Consider the following 27,393-nt stretch of genomic DNA (forward strand, 5'->3'; position numbering starts at 1 on the left):
GTTGTCTAGAGTCTCTGTGCTGGATAATGGCAGTCTCCGGATTTCCAACATCACCAAACTAGATGCCGGTCTTTACACTTGCGTGGCCAGAAACCAGTTTGGAGTGGCAAGCAGTGCAGGCACACTCGTGGTGAAAGGTATGATCAATTTTTTTTATATGTAAGGTTATAAAATATTTTTTTTCCAGTTAATGTTGTTTCAATTTAATTATTTTAAAAATCGTAAAAAAATGTATCAGAGTATCCATTTTTTTTTTTATTGAAAACCTCATCTGTTTTCAAAATTGGTAATAAAAATGTTTCTTTAATCTGTGTATTAAAATGAATTCTGAAAGATAATTTAACACTTGGCAGTGCAGTGGCGCAGTAGGTAGTTCTGTCGCCTTACAACAAGAAGGTCGCTGGTTCAAGCCTCGGCTCAGTTGGCGTTTCTGTGAGGAGTTTGCATGTTCTCCCTGCGTTCGCGTGGGTTTCCTCTGGGTGTTCCGGTTTCCCCCACAGTCTGTAGTGTGTGTGTGTGTGTGTGTGTGTGTGTGTGTGTGTGTGTGTGTGTGTGTGTGTGAATGAGTATGTGTGGATGTTACCAGAGATGGGTTGCGGCTGGAAGGACATCTGCTGTGTTAAAACGTGCTGGATAAGTTGGAGGTTCATTCCGCTGTGGTGACCCCAGATTAATAAAGGGACTAAGTCGACAAGAAAATGCATAAATAAATTTAACACTGAAGAGGGCTGAAAGTTCAGTGTTGAATCCCAGGAATAAAATCAATTAGAATAAAAGTACTTTAACATTTACTTTTAAAAGTAATAAAATTTAAATAAACTTTTAAAATAAAAGAAAAAGTGTAATCTTTAAGTCTTGTCTTTTGACATCTCATTCAAATATATAGGCTTTACCGTGTATTTAAATAAAAAACAATTCAACAATATCTAAATAATATTGTCAATAATGTGTCATATTTCATTTAAAGATACAATCTTGTTGAATACGTAAGAAAAATCTTTTAGACTCAAAAACCTTTGAATTGTACTACAGTATATTTAATACCATAATTTTTTGCATCATACAGTATGTTTGGGTGCATGGTAGCGCAATAGGTAGCACGATTGCCTCACAGCAAGTAGATCGCTGGTTTGAGACCCGGCTGGGTCAGTTGGCATGTATGTGTGGAGTTTGCATGTTCTCCCCGTGTTTGCTTCCAATGACATGCGGTATAGGTGAATTTAAATTGGCCGTAGTCTATGAGTGTGAATGAGCATGCATATCTTTCCACGTACTGGGTTGCAGCATGGAAGGGCATCTGCTGCATAAAAGTAAGTTGGTGGTTCATTCTGCTGTGGTGACCCTTGATGAAAAAAGGGACTAACTTTAAGGAAATTTAATAAATGAGTATAATCTTTATACAGTTATTAACACTATTAGAGTAAATCCCAAGCTTCTCATCTCGAGTTAAACAGTTCTCCCTGTAGGCAGAGTACACACACTGCAGAGGACCCCCAAACCACCAAAAATATTTTGACATGCACTGTGGAAGACATTTTTTTTTTTTTTTTCATTACTTCCTTCATTCAGTGATTTCATAAAGATCACTGTGAAATTGTTAAAAAAATGTCTGTATTCTGTTCCTTCCATGAAGGAATGCCATGTCATGCTCCGTGACTATTTCTATCTACGTAACTAACCCCTAAATCAGGAGTGCCCAAACGTTTTCTTATGAAGGGCCAAAAATTCAACTTCATTGAGGCTAGAGGGCTGAAGTTAAATATAGTTGTCTTGGGTAATTTTCTGATTTATTTAACATTTTTAACTACATCGTCACCTTGGAATTATAAGGTTTAATCTGCGTTCTGAATGATTTTGAGATATTGAGCTTCAAAGTTCGTGCATTCTATTTAGTAAACAGTATGTGTGTAACATTTGTTTTTTTTTAAATAAAAAGTCTTAAAATGTGAACAACTTATAAGAAACATCCCATAATGTAAATAACTCAAATAATAAATAATTAATAATCAATTTTGACAAAAATGTCAAATAAAACTTTATAATTTTAAGGTGACTATATTTAAAACTTTGCATTATATGAACTAATACAACATACATTTTTTTTTTTTTTTACATTTTTATAATAAACCTATTACCGTAAAAAAATAAATACCACACCATGTGGATTTTTTTAACTAGCATCTGTGTCTTGGAGGCTGATACTGTCCTATGGAGGTCAAATTCTTCAGCCTCATGAAATGAGGCAGCTCAGTCATAATCGTAATAAAATTGAGAACTATTTCTTGTGAAATGTAAACCTTCCTTTGATCCTTACATCTTTTTGGGGATAAGTGGTGAAGAGTTTTAGGATCTGTAGAATGTTCAATCTCTAAATCTAACCTAAATCTAACTGGTTAAACTGGCAGTGTGCGAGGTTACACAGACTTAAACAAAGGCAGGTATTCAGACATGGAAAGCACATTTTCAAACGAGAATAGTTGTAGCATTAATTTATTCATTTTCTTTTCGTTTTAGTCCCTTTATTTATATGGGGTCGCCACAGCGGAATGAACCGCCAACTTATCCAGCATATGTTTTATGCAACGGATGCCCTTTCAGCTGCAACCCATCCCTGGGAATCATTTATTCACACTTATTCACATTCATACACTACGGACAATTTCAGCCTACCTAATTTACCTTTACTGCATGTCTTCGGACTTTTGAGGGAAACCATAGCACCCAGAGGAAACCCATGCAAACACGGGGAGAACATGCAAACTCCCCACAGAAATGCCAACTTACCCAGCCGAGGCTCGAAACAGCCATTTTCTTGCTGTGAGGCGACAGCACTACCTACTGCGCCACCGCGTTGCCTAGTTGTAACATTGCTTTTCAGATTAACATGTATGTTAACTGTATGTTTTCTGAAATATCAGTAATGGTATTCTTAGGCTTTAGAAGAGTCATAACACTTACACAAGAGTTAGCCTAACTGGCTAGGTAAGTAATCAAATGCTTATAATTATAGATCTCTGCAATCAGTCTTTAAGTTAGACATCTGTTATTTAATGCTAAATAAACAACAAGTGAGAGAAGCATGAATGAGAAGCATTGAACATTGCTAAATAATAATATTTAATGTGAAGAAAAATATTATATTATTTGATTTGATGAAAAGATATATTAGACTATTATTTAAATTTTTTTCTTTTTACAATTTTACCATTTGTATTGTCCTTTTTAAAACTTTTTCCTCTTTATTGTTTGTCAATTCTAAAACTACTTAAGTTATTTAATTTTTTTTCTTCTGTTGTTTCTGCCCCAATTGTTATATGATTAAGACAGGAAGTGAAGAGTAAGTGGAAGAGAAAGAGGGTGGTTTTGGTGTCATTTGGGGATTTATTTACTAACGCACCAATGGTGGCCCCCTGAGTTTTGTTTTGGGCCCCTAGAAGTCTGTAATCAGCTCTGATCTCCACACTCTCTAGATGAACTATGCTTGTGGTTAATGAGGAATTGATTTATTCACCGAGCGTTGGAGATGCATGATATGTTTGGGAATGTGTGTGCTGTGTTTCATTAGAGCTTAAATCCATGTAAAACAGCCTTTTTTTGCAACTCTGTGAATTCATCACCCGCTTGACAGGCTCCTGTGAACAATGCCAGCTTGCTATTAGTACAGCAGTTTCTTGTTTTTTGAAGCTGGCTCTCCGCAAACTCTCTGGTTTCCTTTCTCATTTTCGTGTACACATGAGAGCCTGGATCCTCAATGCATGTTCATTTGACATGTTAATTCGCAAACAGTTTAAGTAGAAACTGCTCCAGCAATATTCACGTGTTTGCCGTATTAAAAAGACAGAAGTGTGCCAGACGTTCATAGCACAAAGCGTGATAAAGCATGAATAATTCAACACAAGGGAATCCAGAGATTGCTAATCAGTGCTAACTCATATCCTCTAATAAAGTGGAACCGAATGCTTTTATTAATACACAATATTTTACATTTTTGTCATCTTGACCATTTTCTTTGACTTGCCATAATTCAAATTTATCTGCAGAATATTAAAAGGTGTTATAAAATATTTTCACATGTGTTTTGGCATATTGTGCCCAGATGCAGAAGCTTTATAATGTAGATAGATAGATAGATAGATAGATAGATAGATAGACAGACAGACAGACAGACAGACAGACAGACAGACAGACAGACAGACAGACAGACAGACAGACAACCAGAAACCCAGACAGACATACAGATAGATAGATTTATTTATTGATTGATTGATTGATTATTAGTAGTAGTATTATTTATTTTTATGTGTTTATTTATTATTAGTAGTAATAGTAGTATTTGTTTATTTATTTATTAATTATTATTATTTTATTTTTTTATTTAGTTGTAGTAGTGGTATTTATTTATTTTTAGTAGTTGTAGTAGTAGTAGTAGTAGTAGTAGTAATTATATTTATTTGTTTATTTATTTATTCATTTATTTGTTTATTTATTAGTTGTAGTGGTAGAAGTATTTATTTAATAATCTATTTATAGTAGTAGTAGTAGTAGTAGCAGTAGTATTTATTTATTTATTTTTTTAATCATTCTTTCATTCATTTTCTTGTCGGCTTAGTCCCTTTATTAATCCGGGATCGCCACAGCGGAATGAACCGCCAACTTATCCAGCAAGTTTTTTTACACAGCGGATGCCCTTACAGCCACAACCCATCTCTGGGAAACATCCACACACACATTCACACACACACTCATACACCACAGACAATTTAGCTTACCCAATTCACCTGTACCACATGTCTTTGGACTGTGGGGGAAACCGGAGTACCCGGAGGAAACCCACGCGAACGCAGGGAGAACATGCAAACTCCACACAGAAATGGCAACTGAGCCGAGGATCAAACCAGCGACCCAGCGACCTTCTTGCTGTGAGGTGAACATTCTACCCACTGCGCCACTTCATAGCCTTTTTTAACTTAATATATATATTTTTTTTTTTGTATTGAATTTTACAAGGGGCCATAACATGTTTTGGACACTTTAGTTAACCAATTTGTTTATAAAGTATAAAGAAACATCAGGGAAGTATATTCTAGGTCTGATTCTAGTGGGAAAGTTATCATATTGCATTGTTCGTATATATCTTAACATGTACATTGTGGTAAGAGCAAGGATTTCAAATATTGGGGGGGGGAGACAATTTAGCCATTTCAGATTTCTTGAGGTACTTGGTGTTTATAGTGGAAACAGTTGTACTTTTACAAGGCGCAATTTCTTTCTATTGATGAAAAACTAAGAGCATAGTGACATCTAGTGGTGCTAGAATTGTGCTACAACAGCACTGATTAACACGTTACCTCTTGATCTACTGATTATTTTCAAAAATGTTACCGGCGAATATCATGTCTTTCAATACAATAAATGCTGTTTTATGTATATTATAAATGCATTTTCTCTAATTGTCATTTTAGAACCAACCATCATAACATCCAAAGCCACCCAGCTGGATGTCACAGTTGGAGAGAGTGTTGTTATCCCATGTCAGGTGTCACGTGACCCTTCACTGGATGTCAGATTCACCTGGTTTTTCAATGAACAGCTGATCAACTTTGGAAGCCATGGGGGATATTTTGAAAAAGTTGGTGGTGTATGTGCAGCTCTATTATTCATTCATTTTTAGCTTGTTTGGTTTTTTTTTTTTCCTGACCAACACATGACATGACCAGTCAAAGAAATCAGGCAATCAGCTCATAACGAGCAAGAAGCTGCTTAAACAAGCAGCCATGTGTCAAAACTAGCCCATGCAGTTTTTTTAGCAAATCATAATGTAAAACATTATGATGCCCAAACTAGGGCCTGGGGGGCAAAGATGGCCCATGCTAACTTTTGATTTGGACGCCACCCCATCTATGAATGGATTATGTATATATTATCATTTCAAATGTAATGTAAAATTTTATTTGTTTGTTTTTTTTTTGCTACAAAAAAGCTATTTGAAATTAAATGCTTTAATTTAAATGCTGTCAATTAATCAGATATATATATATATATATTATTATTACTGTTATTATATATAGACTTTAGTGAGCAAATCAAGGCAAAGGCAATTTCTGCTTAACTATTGTATTTCGCATTAAACTCTACTGTGTTATAAAGTTGATTGTTTATGTTTTTTATTGCATAAAGTTAGAATTAAAAAGTTATACTGCATTACTTAATACAATTCAAATCTATGTTTTCTATGTATTTTTTTATATTATGAAATTAATTAGGAATTGGCAAAGTTAATAGTTTGGTATATTTATCTTTGGCCCACGGCTATCAATGATATTTTTGGCCCTTCATACAAAAACGATCGGGCACCCCTGATCTAAAAGACTACTACAAAAAAACAAATGTCCAGCATGAGTTATGAATATGATTGTGTATTTATGGTTTTCTCACAGGCCTCTGCTGGAGACATTATGATCCGTAACATTCAGCTAAGACATGCAGGAAGATACACGTGTGCCGTACAGACTAAAGTGGACAGCGCGTCTATAGCAACTGATGTTGTGGTACGAGGTAATGTTTTTCAAACCAAAATTCACATACGTAAACCCACTCTGTCAAAAATACATATTCGTAATCATGTAGGCTGTGTATACAATGGTGTGAAAAAGTGTTTGCCCCCTTACTGATTTCTTATTTATTTTGCAGGTTTGTCACACTTTAATGTTTCAGATAATCAAACTAATTAAAATTGTAGTCAAAGTTAATACAATTAAACAAATCATGTAGTATTTAAATGAAGGTTTTTATTATTAATGTAAAACAAAATACAGATTTGCATTGCCCTGTGAAAAAAAAGAGTTTCACCCTACATCTAATAACTGGTTGAGTATAATATAATATAATATAATATAATATAATATAATATAATATAATATAATATAATATAATATAATATAATATAATATAATATAATTTAATATAATATAATATAATATAATATAATATAATATAATATAATATAATAAATAATAATGAAAATACTTCTTTTCAAAACCAAAAGTGAGTGTATTTCGTATAGATTTTTTATAAATTTCTCTGCAGGTCCCCCTGACCCACCGCTGGACATCAGAGTTGATGAAGTAACAGAGACGACATCGTTTGTGTCCTGGAGTCCAGGCCCTGACAACCACAGTCCTGTTTTTGCCTACAACATTCAGATCCGGAGCCCCTTCTCTCTCGGATGGCAAGCAGCCAAAACAGGTGTGCAGCAATTTAGTTTGTAATCCAGTTCACATTTTATCTTAATGACCTGCAAGCAGGGCTGGATTAAGAATACATTGGGCCATGGGGCTATTGCAAATCCAATGGATTGCCATATATATACCTATATTTATACATATATATATATATATATATATATATATATATATATATATATATATATATATATATATATATATATATATAATATTGTTAATATTAATAATCATTAATTATTATATTTTTTTCTATTTTTTTAAATAGTCTGCAAGTAGGCTATACAAAATTAAGTAATGACATAATATGAACTTTAAAGATCAAACAGTGTGCAAAAATCAGCAAAACAAAAATCATTTGCAATACTTCCTTAATTAGTGCTTTGTAATAAACATTTTAAATAGGATTTTACCTTTAAAAAGTTTCTTTCAAACTTTAGCTAACTGTTAATCCCTAGTGATTCCAATATCCAAATACTATATCCAAAATATTGTGGTCTTCTGAGATACAGAAGACTAGCATCCTTATTTTATTTTATTTATTGTATCAGATGTATTGTCTGATAAAAGACAGCGCCAATATTTCATTCCCTCATATTATTACTGTCATTTTCATAAAAGGGGAAAAGTAAACATTCATAAAATTTGCTTTCTAACTAGTTCAGGTAGACTTACTGTAAAACATAACCGAGTGTATTTACTTAACATGCATACTCCGCAACAATGGACATTTTGATAACTGCATGATAATTGCTTTGCTTTTTTTTTTTTTTGGTGATATTTGAAATATGCAATGAAACATACCTGGAGTAATGTATTGTAAATTTCACAGAAATGTAGGCTGAGAGCAATGTAACAAAGGCCTCCTTGTGGTCTTTAGCCTCCTTGTCAGAGCAACCGATTGCTATGCGGAAGGTCGCCGGTTTGATACCAGCTCAGAGCGGGTTGGGTGGCGTAGACCCGGCAGGGTTACATTGGTGCCGTGACCCGGATGGGAGTGAGGTTTAGGGGGGTGAATGTAAGTGCTAGTAAGTGCTGTGCAGGAAAACCTCACTCCTCTGACCCGTAAAGGTGCTCAAGCGACAAATGCTAGAGGCCATGGTCTTTAGCCTCCTTGTTAGAGCAACCAACTCCCATGTGGAAGGTCGTCGGTTTGATCCCAGCTCGGAGCGGGTTGGGTGGGGTAGAACCGGCGGGGTTATAGCAGCATATGAGCCTGTGCTGATTCACTGTACTGAAAAGAGATTATTCGAAAAACTTTATTACAAGCTTTTAGGGACAACTAAAATTGGTTTGTCTATGACATTAAGCAAAAGTGACATTTCAGAACCTCTGTTTTAAAACTTCTTTTGTTTTCATTTTTTATTTCTGTTAATTTATTTTAGAATTTACACAGCCATACCCATGAAAAAAATTGTACTTTACCAAACTTAAAAAAAAAAAAACTTTTTTTTTGTTTGTTAATTTTCTAAATGATGTTTAACAGAGCAATGACATTGTCATAGTATAGCTGATAATATTTTTTTTTCTTCTGAAGAAAGTCTTATTTGATTTATTTCAGCTAGAATAAAAGCAGTTTTTAATTTTTTAAGAACCATTTTAAGCTCAAAATCATTAGCCCCTTTAAGCTATATATTTTTTCTATAGTCTACAGAACAAACCATCGTTATACCATAACTCGACTAATTACGCTGATCTGCCTAATTACCTAGTTAAGCCTTTAAATGTAACTTTAAGCTGTAGAAATGTTTTGAAAAATATCTAGTAAAATATTATTTACTGTCATTATGGCAAGGATAAAACAAATCTATTATTAAATGAGTTATTAAAACTATTATGTTTAGAAGTGTGTTGAAAAAATCTCTCCGTTAATAGGTCTAATAACTTTGACTTCAACTGTGTGTATGTATGTATGTGTATATATGTATATATATATATATATATATATATATATATATATATATATATATATATATATATATATATATATATATATATATATATATATATATATATATATATATATTAGGGCTGTAACGATACACCAAACCCACGATTCGGTTCGTATCACGATTTTTGACCCATGATTCGGTTCGTATCACGATTTTTTCTTTTTTTTCTTTTTATCCGTGTGGGGTGGGAAAAAAAAAGATTTTTAAAACTATTTTTTATTAAATAACATTTGAAAAATTGTTATAAACTAAACATCAAAGAACAATATTAACTATGCAAATTATTAATAATTTAAATTGCTATATGCTATATCACTTTTGTTTTCTTTGTAACAAAATACTGTTGAAAAAACAAACAGAACTAAACTCCATTGTGTAGATGGTTCAAGCATGTTGAAAATTCTTTTTCAATCAAGCTCTCTTACATAGAAAAAGTAAATTAAATAGCTACTAGGGATGCTCATTTCATTAATTTTGCTAACTGACAAACGCTGCTCATTAATCGGTTATTAACTTAACTGGTCAGATTACTATTAATTTTATATTAAACAAATTGACGTGTCTATTTTGTGTCTGGCACATTAAATATTGCATTTTAAAATACTGATTTATTTTTATATGTTAGCATATTAATAGCGGAACAGAACAACAGAGCATCTTCACACACCTGCAGTGTTTAGCACAGAAGAGCAGAATAATCTAAATAAAATGAATGAAATAAATAGGACTGCCCTAAATTATTTTCACTTAAATAATTAATTTATATTACAAAACGAAAATACTGACTGATTCTTTTTAATAACTGGCATAGGCTGTTTTTTTCCAATCATGTTTTTTTCTTCCGTCAAATAAAAATCGCAGACTTCCTCAAATTGCCCGCTCCACGGAAAATATGCCTTTATTTAATGCCCCGCTGTTATTATTATAATCACAAAACCTTTTACATTTTTAATAGAAATCATTATTTTAAAGAATATGTCCTGATATAGCCTATGGTTTCCTCTCTCTCCCTCGTGGTTCAAGTGCGCGCGCTGCGTGATAAAAACACAACAACAACGCGCGCATATGTTGACTTTTTGTAAACAGTTTTGTTGTTTAAATATGATATTGCATTAATGTGCATACATGCTTTATAAATGCTGTAAAATAAAAAGTAAAGCCTATTTGTTGCGTTTATTACGCAGATACAGGTCAACATAAGCACTGGTTTAGCATCAACAGGTCTGTATCAAACAGCAATATTCTTCTTCCATTTTGCTTCTTTGGCAAATGTGTCTGTAGGCACGGGTTATACGTTATCATACCGCAAATTAAGTATGCCTTGCAGTTAAACAAGGGGCCGAAAACAAGGCGCACCTCACTGCCTTTATGTTGACAAGGAAAAAAGAAGAAGCGCTGTCCTCTTATGAAACGACTGAATCAGCTGGGTATCGATTGTGCAAAAGTGTTGCTGTCTGTGTTACAATTGTAATATTTAATACTATTGTGATATTCAAGATTTGTTCATTCATACAGCTCTTGATAACTTAAAACAGCGATTAGACCTTCAGAGCGGCATTAATGCGTCCTGAAGTAAAGCGAAACGGCTATAAACTCCAGCAAGAGTGATTATATGCAGAGGCATATACCTTTATCTATAAATAAAGTATAACTATAAAAACTGTGTTCATCTTAACTGAAAGCTTCGTCGTGTTTTCTGACCTCACGCATCGCGCACCTGTCAGTCAGCACTCCCAAAGGTTCAAACAGAAAGCGCACAGGTTACAGAAAAGTTTGCGCTGTTACCTACCTTTTGGCTACTGTTTTACACTGAGGCTTAATGCCTGTGCTGCAAACCACAAATCAAGTAAACATTAATAAAATAAACAACTTATTTCTCTCAAGAATACCAAACTCGTTTGATTTAAGGGAGTTGAAAATTCTTCAGAAACACCATCATGTCAACATTGCAGTGAAAAAAACGTGACAACTTTCCTTACTCTGCAGGAGTCGCGACATCTGGTGAACGCCCATTCTTCTCTGCGCAGCCACATTAACAGTGTGAGCAAATCATCGTATATGCGCTGAAAATCCGGCCGCTTTGACAGCATTGGCAATGTTTCTGGCGTTGTCAGATGGTCCCTTACTAAGAGCTCCGTGCGAGCTCTCCCGGCTAAATATTGTATAACAGTGCTTGCAATGTCGAACGAAAAAAAGTGTTAATTAGCTGAACTTTTGCAGGCACGCGTGACGTTATTGGAAAGGTAGTCAAGGGGTGTGTCGCGATTGTCTCTTATCACACCGCGACACAGGATCGTAGATCTGAGTGTTGCGATTTCGATTTCATATCGTGTATTGTAACAGCCCTAATATATATATATATATATATATATATATATATATATATATATATATATATATATATATATATATATATATGTATGTGTGTGTGTGTGTGTGTGTGTGTGTGTGTGTGTGTATATATATATATATATATATATATATATATATATATATATATATATATATATATATATATATATATATATATGTGTGTGTGTGTGTCTGTGTATTTTTTTACCCCAGGTATCTTGAAATATCTTTATGTTATCTGCATGTTTTCTCAGTGCCCGAGTCTCTAGGGGGACAGCAGTCGTCAGCCCGTGTGGTTGAGTTAAGCCCGTGGGTCGAGTATGAGTTCAGAGTTCTGGCTACTAACTCCATCGGCACAGGGGAACCCACCAAACCCTCACAAAAAATCAGGACCAAGGACACAAGTATGTACTGTATATTTATTAACATTTACTGTTTTTCCCCTCAACAAGGAATTAATACCTGAAACGTATTTAATTTATTATATGTCACATTAAAGCCCAGGTGCTTATCCTGTCATTCGGTATTCATCTGCTTTCTTTTTGTTTCTCAAACCCTGTTTTTGTCAGTCGTGCTGCTTCTGGATTCTAAAATCACATTTGCATGCATATTTGCATGCGAACCTTGCTTTAAAGAAAACTACAATTTAAAAATAATTTTCAACCAGCTTAATTGGCTTGTGGGAGCGGCTGTCTTACCCGCCACAGCTGAAATCCACGGCACTTGGCGGACTGGCGGGTGTTAATGTCAAGCTCTGATTATTATCCTCAGCCATGCCCCTTTTACCGTTAGTTTGCTATGAAGGAAGGATGCGCAAAAAAAGGCCAAATTCCTACTAAATATGCCATTCAGTTGGAAGTACATCTACATGCTAAAATAAAAGTCTCAGCATCTTCCTGTTTACAAGCATCATATTGCATAAATTGCTATATTAATAAAGGTGACCTGACTTGACTAAAGCTGCTGCAGACAAATCCACATCTCTAAGAACACATGTTTTCTTAACTGCTGTTTTCTTACAGTTGTCATTTTTGTTTATTAAGAAGAAAGCAAGTTGCACATATTTACATATTCATTTAATTTCACTGTAGTGTTGGTTCTGTTGGAACAAAAATATGTGTTGGTCCATCTCGCCTTCATAAGGTTTTAGTAGGGTTTTTAGTATTATTATAACTGCACAAGGCACTTCTACATGATTTGACAAGATGCGCAGTTCTCTCCCCTTCCTACTGTATGCTAAACCTTTTTACCCAAATCCAAGTAGCCGACAAGAAACTGTTTCTGTGCCATCATGCTAAACAGATGGAGGAGAAGGGAGAAAAATGCCCTGTCTGCACTTGTGGTGTATCTCATCTTGTAAAACTGGGTGAAAAGAATTTCTCTCTTTTTTTTAACATGGCAGTGCCAAGGATAACCCCAGCCAGAGTCAGTGGAGGAGGTGGCAGCCGCTCTGAGCTCGTCATCACTTGGGAGGTAACAAGCAAACTCTTTTTAAGCAGACTTTTTTGTACAGGTCATGGAATATCAGGAATTTGTGCCATAAAATTTAGTTCAATATAAATACATTTTACATTATCAATATTAATTAATAAAATAGAATTTGATATAAAATAAAGTAATATAAATTAAGAGCTTCTTTAAAGTGGTCATTTTGAAGCCAGAGTGTTAAAAAGTTGACTATAGAAAAGTTAATGTGAAGTTTGTAAAACTCCTTGACAGCCACACAAACTGTAATAGTCAACACAGGTTCATTGTAAAAACGTAACCCCATCTACATTTTTGGAGAGCGTGAAAATTATCATTTTTAAAATGAATGCTACGGGGCGATATGATGCTGCCGGCGGCTTCTATTCCTTTTCACGCTTCCAGCTGACCACTTACCTAAGTTTGAACTTGGGAGTTAAAGAAGAGTTGACCATGACGATGAGGTGTGAGTCCAGTGAATAACAGTTTTAGAAAGCAGGTAAAACATAAACAAAAGATTAAAAATACTATAAGTAAATAACAGGTTAAAAACGTGGTAAATCAGGCAATCGCAAGGGCTTCGCTTTTTCTGGATTGATATTAAAAACACTGTCGGTTAGGTTTAGGGAAAAAGGTGTTCAAGTACAATTGGTGCTTTTGAAGGCACTAATGGTTGGGTTTAGGGAAGGAGGTGGGTAAAGTTATCGGTTGGTTGCTTGGTTGGTCAGTCAGTTAACAGCGGCCTCTGGTAGATTTACTTGACAACAGCAGACACAAATTGCACTCTTAAGAGAAATCTACACACCGGTGGATTCGCAAAAATCAAAAACTGCAAAAAATCATAGCTTCTGGGACATTTTTCACGCTCTCCAGAAATGTATACAGGGGTATAAGGTATATCTACAATAAACCTGGGTTAGTAAAAGTACTTGTAGAGTAGTTTTCTGAGGTAGTTTATCCATTGTTGTTCTCATAGTGGCTATTCAAGTAATTCAGCCAATTCAAGAAATTCAAGCTAAACCATTTTAACTTTTTGTTATTGTTTTAACATTATTTTATTTTTCATAAATTGTACTGTACTAGCACAGTGCCCTGTTTGTCTCTTCATAAGATGTAGATGTTCATTAGTTGGTGTTGTAGATATTGAGCATTTTAGTCAGTAAAAGTCTGGAAGATTGATATTTGACTCAAATCGGGTACATTGTTAAGTGCACAAAGGTATCCATCAGTGGTGGACCATTCACTGGCCTGCATTACAAACAGGCTTATCATGCTGTCAGCATAGTCAGTCTATAGTTCAAGCAGCTCTTTTGTTACAAATATGTTTTTCAGCAAGTAAGACACATTTTTTTTTTATAGATTTTTAGCTATTATGTTTCAAAATATGAAAAGAGAAAAATATGTTCAAGAACGGTGATTGAGATTTTACATGGTCTGAGACAAAACCTCTTATTAAACTAATCATTGATATATTGCTACCTCAACAGTATTTTTCACTTGCTTTTTCTCTCATTTTTTGTGCGTGTTTGTTTTTGTGGACCTCTTTAGCCAGTCCCAGAAGAGCAACAAGCTGGTCCAGGGTTCGGCTATGTGGTCGCTTTTCGCCCTCTTGGTGGCCAAAACTGGATGCAGGCGGCAGTTACATCTCCTGATGCATCACGATACATCTTCAAAAATGACAGCATCCCTCCTTTTTCTCCATTTCATGTCAAAGTGGGAGTTTACAACAACAAAGGAGAAGGTCCTTTTGGACCTGTCACCACTATATACTCTGCAGAAGAAGGTACTATACTGTAAAAACAATGCACAAGCTCCCATTTTCGGTACAGTATAAACTCAGTGCTACAGATATTTATTTTGTTTAATGTAAAGATATATCTAAGCTGCTGGTCAAAAGTAGTCAATTATGCTCAGAGTGACTGCATCTATTTGAAGAATAATAGAGTAAAGAGTTTGTATAAATTCAACTTAACAAAATCACTGAACATGTACAAAATGGTCTATTTTTAATATGTTAGTTTTCAAACTTTCTATTAAGCAAAAAAAAAAAAACTATATGTTTTTAATCACAAAATGTTGTTGGTTTTTGTCAAGAAATGTTATCAGGCCTTCATAGAATAAAAAAAATGAGTTTTGGTGATATTTATTTTTTTGTTCAGTGGAAATCGATGTAGCTGTGTTTAATTAGGGCAAACTGAAGGCGCTGAATATTTGCTTGTGCATCAGTGTTGTAATAATGAGCCTAAAGAGGGTGAGGTATTACAGTAATGTTTATTCTATCCATAGAGCCGAGTCGTGCCCCCAGTCGCATCCGTGCCAAGAGCCTGTCAGCCTCAGAAGTGGAGGTCAGCTGGAAGCCTTTACCATGGAGCACCAGCAGGACACGCATAATGGGCTATGAGGTGAAGACAACACTAAACACGGCAAAAAGCAAGCTAATGAATCTGATGGCATTTGTTCTACATCATAGTCCTGTTAGTGCATTCCCTAGTTAGTATATCAAATCTTGCATTCCGTTTTGTAAGCTTTCTAGAGACAATACCAAAAAAAAATAAAAAATGAATGGGGTCTTAAACTCGCTTTTTATTATAATCATGTACTGTTCTTTGAGATCCACTTATAATGTTATCAAGATTTATACATTAAAAAAACATAATGCATTAGAAGTAATAGGCTATTTTATGTACTGTTTTGACACACCATATCTGAACACACCATTTTTGACTATTCAAAGCTTATTGTAGACTTAGATGTAAATACACACTACTGTGATGCTTGTTTCTAGATTTTAAGATCAGAAAGTGCGCATCAAATCAATGTTATTATATAATTACTATGCACACTGTAAACAATATAATTGTGATTCACAAGTGTTCTCCATTTATTTACAGCTGTAAATTGAATTATGGGATGTTGATCTCAGCTCTGTCCACTTTTGATGTTGAAAATTCAACTCTATGGTTTAACAAAGTGACTTTTATTGGCATTTTAATACTTTGAAATAATATCATGTATAGGAAAAAATATAAAGAGAAATAAGTCTGTAAAATAACAGAAAATGTACTGGCACCTCAGGCTCGTAACCAGCCTGGTGAAAGGGGTAGTTCTTTTTTCTCAAAAAGTGGACATTTTTTCAGTTATTCGCCTAATTGTCTATTTAATTATGAGATTTAAATATTGCCTTTTTATGATTATATGCATGTATCTATTGCATATATAAAATGCCTTTATAATGCATAATGCCTTGTTTCCACTGATTGGTACAGTGCGGTATGATACGGGTCACCTTTAGCGTCATTTTAAGCACTATTTTTAGCTGGATTATCTTGTCAGGTGGTCAACAATAATTTTTGATGTACAAAAAATATTTTCTAAAGATTTAGAATAAAGAAATATAAATTAATACTTATTTGAAACATACAAACTTATTACATATATTATTTTAAAAAAGGAATTAAAGTTTTAAAGCCTATTGTCATTTATTAGGCAAATAATCAGGCAAACACAAATTTCCTCAGTCAGTATTTGGCCATTTAAATAATAAAACAAATAAACAATAATAAAGTTAATAATAGTAAAGTTTCATGATTTGTGTAGACTCTCTTGTGAAAAAGTACATTTGAAAAATCATAGATAACAACTATGGCTAAATAAGTATTTAAAGTAATCACAATATCGTCCGCTTTTGATACTTCACACCTTTTTATTGATCACTTTTTTGTTTCAAGAATAAGCTCCAAAATTTTGAATAAAAGTCACTTGTAAAATGTTTTCTCTATTCAAAAACAATACTGTAGCAACAGATGTCTTCACTTATGTCAGATTGTATGTTGTCTTGCACAGCTAAATTGCATTGGCCAAAATAGATTAGCTGAAGTCACAACAACCACAACAACAACTGGTATACCAGTCAAAATAGACAAATGAGCTAATGATTGGGACAAATTCTAGACCCTTGTCAGTGAGAAGTGGGTCTTTCGAACTATACACACAATTCACGCAAATTGAGTGTTTTGCACGTTTGACGTGCGATTCGTTCGAGTTGGAAAATCCGAACTGTTGCAGACGTTTGTGCTGCGTTAACCAATCAGGAGCTTGCTCTAGTATGGGCGTTGTTATAAAAGAGCTCCTGTTGTTGGTGTACCGAGGGGATATCCTCATCAAACTGGGCTGGGCTCAGTCGGAAGCATCACTGAAAGCTTCTATTATCCGGGTATAGTTTCTGAAGGAGTTGATGAACTCACAGAGCTGGGTGCACCTCTGAAATCAGGATCTAGTGGACTCAGACATGGCGCCGAACAAATCTACGCTGTTTTTCAGTTATCCTAAAGCATATAAAGTACAGCTATGATCTCAATAAAATCCATGTTAGCCATTTAGAAATGAAGCTAGAGTCACCGGGCAAACAGAAGCCCTGCTTATGATGTGAATCCGCATCTATTGTGAAGTGAATTTGACGCGCGAATAAACCAAGCATCTATATGCGTGAATATCATAATTATATTTATACAGACGCGCATACTACATCTGGTGTGAAAACCCTATATGACTGAGGTCATCAAAAGGATGAAAATTAATTTCTGTAAAAACTATGTATTTTGCGACACCATAAAATTAATTATAAAGTTAATAGTAAACGATAGACTTATAGAATTAGAAGATAGAATTATTTTATACATACCATATTTATCATCATATTGCACTGTGTAGACCTGCATTTGCATCTGTAGTTATTTACCTTTTACAGCATGACTTGGAGGGCTGAGCTAATTATGCAGTGCTGTAGAAGTCATTAGCAGAGCTAAACATAACGTACAGCACGTAGAAGTATTAGACAGAACTAAACATGTGCTATAAAAGTAGGCGTTGTTATTTTACTGTGGAGGGGGAGTTTAACCACACTATTAATAGAGCAACTCTAAAGATTCTCATTTCACTACCTATCATTTTGGCAAACTAGTTTTAACAAAGTATAAAGTGTTTAGAGAGTAACAAGACATTATGTCAAAATGCCACACTATCCTCTTTTTTATGTCAAAAGAACCAGGAAATATAGATTTTTTTATTTCATTACCCTTTTCTCTGGGAAAATATGATCTTTTGCTCGAGAATGACACATTGTGACAGATTCTGACATCCAGTTGTCTGATTTTCAGCTAAGGTACTGGAGTACAAAGGACAGACCAGACACAGCCAGTGTGATGAGGACTGTAGGAAACAGGACATCTGCTGTTATCCGTGGATTAGACCCCAGCAGTACATACAACATCAAACTCAAAGCCTATAACAGTGCTGGTGTTGGACCTGATAGTGCAGTGGTCAATGTAACCACTAAGAGACCACGTAAGTGAAACAGGTCATTGTGTATTGTTGTGAGTATTTTTTTTTTCAACAGTTTCATGATTTATACATTTGCCACGTAAAAGTTCAGATGTAAAAAAATATATGAATAAAACTCTTAAAGGCTGACTGAAATTAATTAAAGGCAATGTCTATTTAATATCCAATACAATAAATAATATATATCCTTTCCCATAAAAGTGAAATTACTGTACCTACTGTACATTCTGTACTACAGAACAAAAAAAAAAAAACTTTCCCACTACTAAAAAAATGTATCAGATTTGTTATTATACATGACATAGTTACAAAACCACACGTGTACCATGTGTGTTAAATCTGTATTTCAAATCTGACTTTAACATGGAAAGCTCACATGTTTTTCTAAAAAGTGATTGACTGTTTTGATCACCATTCTGCATACATTACTTTGTCAAAAAACTTTTTTTTTTTTTAAACACATTGTAACTATTGAAACTATAAATATTATAATATAAATATTATAATATTGCCTCGGTTGGGCAATGAGTTAAAGGTGCTGTATGTAAGTTTTTGACTAAGTTTGTCACTAGATATATAAGTCAGATATTCTGCTTTAAATAATGTGTTACATGCCGAAACATCTGTCTTTGTTTTGTTCCCTTTAACCGCTCAATGCCAATTAAACTAATTATATTTCAGCACCCCAGGTTGCCTTGGTGGAATCTTGAAAGATCTTAAAGCAAATATCTGCCAAAATGCGACCTCCGGTGGATAGTAGCAGCCTCTGAAATGAGACGCAGATTTTGAGTTTCACATGAGGTGGTTATTAATTGGCAAATAACATAAATATTACAAACGTAAACATTAAGTGAGCAGGTTACATTATGTCCCGTTTGCATTAGAAGCAACACAACAGATATTTAAATACATCCATTGAAAAGCACAGAATACATATTAAACCTCTTTACATTATTAAATGTACATGCTGAATCACTGATATGTGTTGGAATTTATGTAGAACAAAATTAAATCAGTCTGTTGGTGTCGTCAATTTGGCAATCTGCTTTGCATGCGTTTAAAACCAGAGCTGCAGTGCCTAGTTTAACCACTGGGCGTCAAACTTACATACAGCACCTTTAAGGAAAGTTAAAATAATTGATTACCAATAAATGAGAATTTTGTCATCATTTGTCATTCCAAGCTTTCCTTCAAAACAGAAAATAATGTATTTTAATGAAACCAAATGAGATATCGGTGCCTACATTTGCAGACCATTCCCTTTAAAACTTTCTGTTTATCTTATTAAAAGTAATGATGAACAGTATTTTGAATTAAATCACTTGATTCATATGCATTTATTTAAATTTTCTCTTTATAAACTTTATGATCACTTAAAAAAAAAAAACTTGGACATGTTGAAGAAATTTACTAAATTTATTTTGAAATGTAAAAATATCATAATATCTTCATTTGTAATAAACAGAAGTCAAATGGGTTTGGAATGACACGAAGGTGAGTAAATGATGACATTTTTGGAAGAACTATCCCCTTGTTAGCAGTTTTCAGGAAATTTTTTACTTTCACACACCATTTCTTAAAAGTTTTTTAATGTGCTCTAAATGCTAATTTTCGGTTCATTTAATCTATTTAACACAGCGCCAAGTCAATCTCCAGTAAAAGTCATGTGGAATACAACAGACTCCAAACTCATCCTCAAGTGGGATCATGTCAAGGCTCTGGAGAATGAGTCGGAAGTTATGGGCTATAAGGTATGAACACACAAGTCATCACAAACTTCATTGTAACCAACATGTTGTAGTTCTACAATTCAATTTGTTTTCCAAATCCATATTTAAAAGTGAAATTATCATAGACCAATTTAAACTTATGTTTAAAAGCCTGTGGTTAGAAGAATAAGTTTTTCTTAATATGAAATAAGGACTTAAATAAGAACATGCAATTATTGTAAGCAAAACATGCAATATAGTCTTTCACACTTGTGGAATGTTTCCTTTAAAGGGCACCTATGGTAAAAAAAAATATAAACTTTTCAAGCTGTTTGGACAGACATCTGTGTATATATAGTGTATAGACTGTCATATTGGAGTGATATAAACACACAATTTTTTTTTTAATTTAACAACATAAAAACGGTGGACCAATTGGAGCGGTGTTTAGACCGACTGCTTTACGTAGAAAAGCAGTCCCCCCACCCACCAATATTAATTGACAGCCTCGCGTCATGATCATATCCTCAGTTTCTTGTTTTACGTCATTTTCAGCATGTGAGTCAAAGCGATATCGATAAGGATAAGGATAAAGTGATAAGGAACACCCTGGCTCTATTTTTAGATGAAAGGCTCATTGGGCTCAACACAAGATCAATATTCTCCACATTTTCGCTCTAATCGGAATTATTGCTTGTACTTTTTGCGTAGCTCGGCGCAGTGCAATTCAGAGTTCTGGGCGTGGGTTTCTGTCGGGGTGCATGCGGCCGATCTTCGGGTTGGCGGCTAGGCGGCCGCGGCGCCGTTGTGTTTGCCCTGGTGGAGGCCTATGTTTGGAGTTCTGGAATGCGGGCGCGACGATTCAGGACACTTTATGTTTCTGCTGCGACACTGAGAGTGTCTGGTGTGCCGTGTTGTGGCACATTCTGTGCCTCAGTCAAAGTTAATTCAGTGTGTGGTTATCAGTCTCGGTGTACACCAAGACTATACAAACTATACAAAGACAAAAATGATTTTGTACTCTCTGCTTGGTCTGTGTCCGAGTCATACATGTACGGCTGAATGCTGATCCTAGCTTAGCTTAGCTTCTTTCTTTCTGTCTGTCAGCCTGTCTGTTGCAAACACAGAGCGTGGGAGTTTTTGGCTCTGCCCCCTTGTTACATTGAGTGGGAAGCCAAAACTAATTTTCATGAGAAGCAACACGCCCCTAAAACAGCAAACTGTGTAAATGCCCTCAACATGAAACTTTTTAACACATTATAATACAAACATCTGAACTGTGTGTTGAACTGAACCTAAACTGGCACATTCAAAAGAACCATATTGTTAATATTAAATCATAAAAAAGGGGTAAACCGTGCCGTTTAAACCGGACCATGGTAAAAAAAAAATATGCATTTTTTAGCCGTTTTGTTTCCATTTCACACCAGAGCGACTGCTCTGAATCAAACTAACCTAAAAAGCAGTCAATTGACAATATCCACATCAGTCATTGGCAAGACAAATTTTCTGAACTGCATTCCAGAATGCAGATATTTTGGTCCAAAAAAGCAAAGTAATTTCTGCATTAGGGTCAGTTCGAGGTCAGTTCACATATTCACCACAAACAAATTGTTCCAGGGTTTGTTTGAAAGCATACTGAGATCACCTCTTTAAACAGGTCGCTATATGCTTATTTGGTCCACTTTTGATGCGGACCTAAGTATGAATCCTGCCTTTACATCTGCCCAAACTAACCGCACCTAAAAGGCTTAGTAATTCTTATATAGCCTATAAATGAGGCATGCATGTGAAAGCACTCTATATTTTACATTTAATACAAATACACATTTAATTGTACATGTTTTCCTTTGTTAGGAGATTTAAAGCAAGTTTTGATGAGCTTACATATGCATAAGTGCTTTAGTAGGACAGTGGAACCCTAAAGTGACATTAAAAATGGGACCCTATTAACAAACAAAAAACATAAACCAGCAAAACCCTTAGATTAGATTTTCCTTATTTACTGCAATAATCTACCATTATTATGACATTATTTATGTATTGTCCTCAACATACTATCCCTTTGGGATTGTTTTGATAGTTAGATAAGCTCCCTTTTCTCACATGACTCTGCAAACAAGAAACTCATTTACCAGCATATGCCGTTTTTCTCAGCAGAATTCCAGCAAAATTAGAACAGTTACATATACATTGAATTATACATCGAAACTCAAGTTGAAATCAAAATCCATTCAACACTTTACATATATACACATGTTCTTTTGTGTTATTTTGAAGGTCATGTACAAGCAAAGCAGACAGACTCGGCCCAGTGTGGTGGAGACTAACAGCACATCTCTTGAGCTCTCGCTGCCTGTGGATGAGGATTACATCATCCAGATTAAACCAGTCAGTGAAGGTGGAGAAGGGAGCAGCAGCAAACAGATTACCATCCCCAGGATAGCAGGTATCAATTTATTTCTGTTTAATTAATAATGAATTCAGACCCGTTGCCAGGGGGGGTTTGGGGGGTTCGAAGGACCCAAGTCCCCCACTGACAAAGGTCCAGAATTTGCCCCATTCTTAAGCTTATTTGTCCAATCTTGACTGTTAGCCATCATAAATTATGAAAATAACTCATTCTTGAATAAAAAAAATATCAATGAAAAGGTGCAAAGCATCAATAGCGGCCCGTATTAAAGTTAATTTTAATACTAATTAGGCTTTTGTTGTTACCCATACATTTTTTATTTGATAATTTTTTTACAAGAGAGGCTGGAAAAAATTGTGAAGCTCCACGTTTTTAATATAATGTTTTGAATGTTTTTTTTATTCAAATGACCAAATTCTGACTGAGAAAAGCTAAATGTGATGGCCAGTATGTTATTTGCCTAATAAATGACACAATCGGCTACATTTTTTTTCTCAAATGATATATGATGCAATAAATTTGTGTTTTATTTATTTTTGTTTTTTATTTTTTCATGTTTCTTGATTCTTAATCTTTGCAAAATATTTTTGGTACATCAAAAATTTTGGTTTTGTTGGCCATCCAAGAAGCTAATCCAGCAAAAAAAAATAATGCTTAAAATGTCACTAAATAGAGTATTTGAAGCTCATAATTACATACAGAACGAGGCGAATAACTGCAAAAAAAGTTTACTTTTGGAGACAAAAGAACCAGCCCTTTCACCAGGCTGGCTACAGGTTTGGTACTTATGTTAAATAGTGGATATTATGTGTGACATACTGGTTTTAGGAATTCCCATAATTTTATATTTTATAGAAAATAAGTTGCAGCTGTCTACAGTATATGTCACACTGGATACTAACTGCATTGCTCTAAAACACAGATAAGTCACAATAGTGTTTAAATTGCATTAATATGTATTTTACATTTTATAATATCATTCAGAGATAAGATAATAAACTTCTCAAAACCACTCATCAATAAATAAATTTTCATTTTTATAAACATATATTTTTACTAATTCACAGATTTTTAAATCACCTTTTTGTATGTTTTTATTTTTTACAAAAGTGGCATTATTGGTTTTTGGTCGAACGAAAATTAAAATGTTTGACATCTTGCACAAAACCATTTTCCACATACAGTCATGTTTCTGTGTTCACAATTTTTCTGTGTTGTTATTGGTCAAGGTGACCGATATGAAACTTTTTATGGAGAGCTGAAAATGCTATAAGCTGCGTCCCAAATGCCACACTTTACACTCTTCTTTTATGCACAACGTACTTATTACACACTCAAATATATATATATATATATATATATATATATATATATATATATATATATATATATATATATATATATATATATATATATATATATATATATATATATATATTTTTTTTTTTTTTTTTTTTTTTTTTTTTGCAAAGTGGAAATTCAAACCGTTTCCCAGATGACGTTGCCAAGTTAGTGAAATAAATGTCCAAACTGCCAAATAATACCTGCCAAGAGTATAACCTCATACACCTTCGGGATGCAGTATAATCTATCTCGTAGGAGAATTTTGCTTTCACAATCCAAATAAAGTAATCTAACATCAGTGCCTGAAAGCTCTGCCCCTTCCACTTTGTTGAGTGTGGAAAGTCTAACATTCCATAATTCATTCCAACAGTTGAAGTGCATCATCCAGGTAATTAAAGTGCACTTATTCTTTTTAGAGTTTGCAGTGTGAATGCACTAGTTACATAATTTTTTACTACAAAATTGGTAGAATAGTGCATAAGTATGTGATTTAAAATGGTTAATGGATAAGTTCATCAAATGGTTTGGGCCAAAACTGGGCAGTGTGTCGAGTACTTTATTAGATTATGGGAGGACCATAATACCATATCAGAACCATATCAAAAAAATGTAAAAATCCTAATAGTAATTTTGTTACCGCTTTTTAGTTATCTTAAATATTTTGTTTCATATTCTTTTTTCTTTTCAGTGGCACATGCGATTGGATTTGCCCCAGAGAGAAAAGCACTTCCAGTGTTTGTAACACTAGTACTCCACTGTACCGTGAGGACATTCTTATGACAGATGAACTAAACTCTACAGCAACATTGGCAAGTGGATCAGCTTGTCTTTTTCCAGTGTGTTTTACAAAGCAAGACTCTTCAGAAGGAAGGTTTTTCCTCTAGCTTTTTATTAAAAGAGGAAGTTTGTTAACCTGGTTCTGATTACTGACACCAAAGCCGTGGACACTGGAGTAAGAGCTATTATAATGTCTTTTTTTTTTTTTTTTTTGGATAAACAAATCATTACCAGGACCAGGAACTGGATGTTCAAGGGCATAAAATGACACTTTTGAGGATTCACATACATGGACATCTGTTTGGAGACAACAAATCCATATTCATTTACTAGACGGTTGGCAGTGGAAGACCACATGAATGCCTTTTCCATAGGTGTGGGACTTAATGGACCCATCTGAAGAAATTCCCTACTGCCATACCTCACGAACACCTTCATTATCCGAACATCACTGCATTCAATCAGCTGTCCTCAAACCAGACAGAGTTTACAGTCCCCCAGCGTTGACATGCCCCCTGTCTGTTTGAAAGACGAAGCTTATGCTGCTGGCCTTACCTATACAGTACAAGAGCTCACTGGCTGTGTCCAGCTGGTGTTTCCTTCAGTTATGCACTGAGACCTTTGTTTTGCTAGTGTGTGTGCCTCTTTAATGAGAATAAACAGTATGTAAAATATCCTCAGGACCAGAACAGCCTTAAATAGTTGTCTTGATTTATTTTCTTGTTTAATTTGTTTCATTTACAATTCCGTTGTTTGACGATGTATACCAGATATTCTTATTATTGTCATCTGCCAGCTTTTTATTTTCTGTTGGGGTGCTTTCTATAGCTGTGATTATTGAAATACCTTGGACATAATGCTTACGTTCCATTTTCAAGCTGTTTAGCATGAACTGGCTCTGTAGTGGCTTGAAATACAGTATTTGAATGGACTGCTTTTAATAAATGAAGGAACATGAGTGCTGTTCTTAAGATATTTGTCAGTTGGTCATGTTCATGTTTTCTAGTGTTAAGAAATGCACATTTAATATCAAGAAGTGAGAGGTTCTGCCTTTAAATATGCGCAATTTCATAAAAAATTTAAACAGTTCCTGTTAATTAACAAAAAGAGTCAGCATCTTAAGAAATAGTTTTAATTAAATAGCCTTTGTTGTTAATTATCTGTTCATATAATCTGTTCATTTCATGTGTTCATGTTTTAATATGGATAAGAGGGGTGGGGGGGGGGGGGGGGGGGATTACTCAAAAATACATCTCTCCACACTTCTTGCTTAAACTCCTTTATCTTTCAATCAACTCCTGGTCATTCCTAAATTTCTTGTCAAGGAACGCCATAATACTAAGTCCATGCTGACTGGTGAGTTGTTTGCACAGTCACCTCACAGCAAGAAAGTCACTGCTGGGTTAGTTGTCCTTTTTTGATTTTGCATGTTTTCTCTGTGTTTGCATGGGTTTCCTCCGGGTGCTCCGGTTTCCCCCACAGTTCAAAGACATGCGGTATAGGTGAATGGAATAAACTAAATTGGCTGTATTGTATGTGTGTGAATGAGAGAGTATGGATGTTTCCCAATATTGGGTTGCAGCTGGAAGGGCATTCACTGGGTAAAAAATATGCTGGATAAGTTGGTGATTCATTCCGCTGTGGCGACTCCTAATAAATAAAGAGACTAAGCCCATCATCATTTTAGTTTTCCCAGGAATGACAGGCATCTTCACTGTGGCATCTATGAGCATTTCTACCAAGAATAAGCAGAGCAGACTTGGCCGACAATCAAAGCAGCATTATGTGAAAAAAAGAGTTCTTAATTTGTGTATTAAGCAGACACTTCATGAGAGAGCACATGAGAATGGAAGTGAAGGCTGCAACTGACCCTGATAATGAAAATGTGGCAGAGAACATAGTAAATCAAATGTGATTTCAAAGACCAGTGTTCTTACCTCAGCAAAACATTCACTTGCTGCTTGCTATTAGACTTTTTCGTTTTTGTTTCTGGAAAATGTTTGCTATAGCTAGCTGGGTGATTATCAGTCAGGATGCACCGTTTTACGTAATATTTTATCCTTAATGTACCTCCATGGAGCTGTTATTAAACTGAGGAGTGAATGGCAGAAATAAGTTCTGGTTCTGGAGTAATTTGTTTGATTCCGGCTAAACCGTAGGTAACCTTATGCGTTATGTTAGTTACCTAAGATTTAAGATTCAAACGTGCAAGTAAAGACATCTAGGCTACGTCATTATTTTTTATCATAGGTGCGTGGCCCTGCTGGCCTCTGATGACGTGCGCGAAAACAACCAAGCACGAAAAACAAAAAACGGGCAAGAAAAGTAACCTGTTGATAATTTGATTTGATAATATTTTCATTTGGCTAGGCCCACTGTAGCCTACTAATCACCTTTAAAGTGAATCTGGACAGTTCCTTTCTTCAGAAAAACATCCTTCATGTATTTTGAGTTTTTATTTTAGTTTTTTTTTTAAGCTTTTCGTTGAACACCGTTGACAGCTAAAATACATTTTCTTTAATACACGTGAAACTCCTATCAAGTTGGCCAATTTTAGGACATTGTAAAACTGTACTGCCTGTTAACATATTTAGGAACAATTACACGCTTCCCTGTGCTTAAAATAAGCACTGTTAACGTTAGTGAGACGGTGCAGTACATTAAATCATTTTGAAGTAGTCATATGTTCTTCAGTTGACCACAAGAGGGCACTGCTATAAAGGCAATGCAGCATTTCTTGAAATGAAGATTATTGCTACCAAAACTATTGTACAACAATATAGAATATAAAGGTTTTTAAT

The 27,393-nt window shown here is 34.7% G+C and overlaps 2 protein-coding genes across 3 annotated transcripts in view; both read left to right on the forward strand.

The window, feature by feature from the left end:
* The window catches only part of cntn3a.1 (contactin 3a, tandem duplicate 1), a 193,199-nt gene extending 167,632 nt beyond the window's left edge, over positions 1-25,567 (forward strand). For both annotated transcript variants that reach the window (XM_087306666.1, XM_087306667.1), the window contains exons 12-23: positions 10-137; positions 5,463-5,638; positions 6,438-6,555; positions 7,087-7,245; positions 11,800-11,949; positions 12,948-13,018; positions 14,558-14,792; positions 15,296-15,411; positions 18,166-18,352; positions 19,988-20,100; positions 22,339-22,507; positions 24,504-25,567. In XM_087306666.1, coding sequence (XP_087162792.1) covers positions 10-137; positions 5,463-5,638; positions 6,438-6,555; positions 7,087-7,245; positions 11,800-11,949; positions 12,948-13,018; positions 14,558-14,792; positions 15,296-15,411; positions 18,166-18,352; positions 19,988-20,100; positions 22,339-22,507; positions 24,504-24,595 — 1,714 coding nt within the window. In that variant the 3' untranslated portion in view covers positions 24,596-25,567. The remainder of the gene's footprint in view (positions 1-9; positions 138-5,462; positions 5,639-6,437; positions 6,556-7,086; positions 7,246-11,799; positions 11,950-12,947; positions 13,019-14,557; positions 14,793-15,295; positions 15,412-18,165; positions 18,353-19,987; positions 20,101-22,338; positions 22,508-24,503) is intronic.
* The window catches only part of LOC147831238 (uncharacterized), a 650,544-nt gene that overhangs the window by 499,983 nt on the left and 123,168 nt on the right, over positions 1-27,393 (forward strand). The gene's annotated exons all lie outside the window — the stretch shown is intronic.

Source organism: Danio rerio, chromosome 23 (assembly GCF_052040795.2).
Source record: "Danio rerio strain M-AB ecotype USA chromosome 23, GRCz13ab, whole genome shotgun sequence".
In the NCBI taxonomy this organism is placed as follows: Eukaryota; Metazoa; Chordata; class Actinopteri; order Cypriniformes; family Danionidae; genus Danio; species Danio rerio.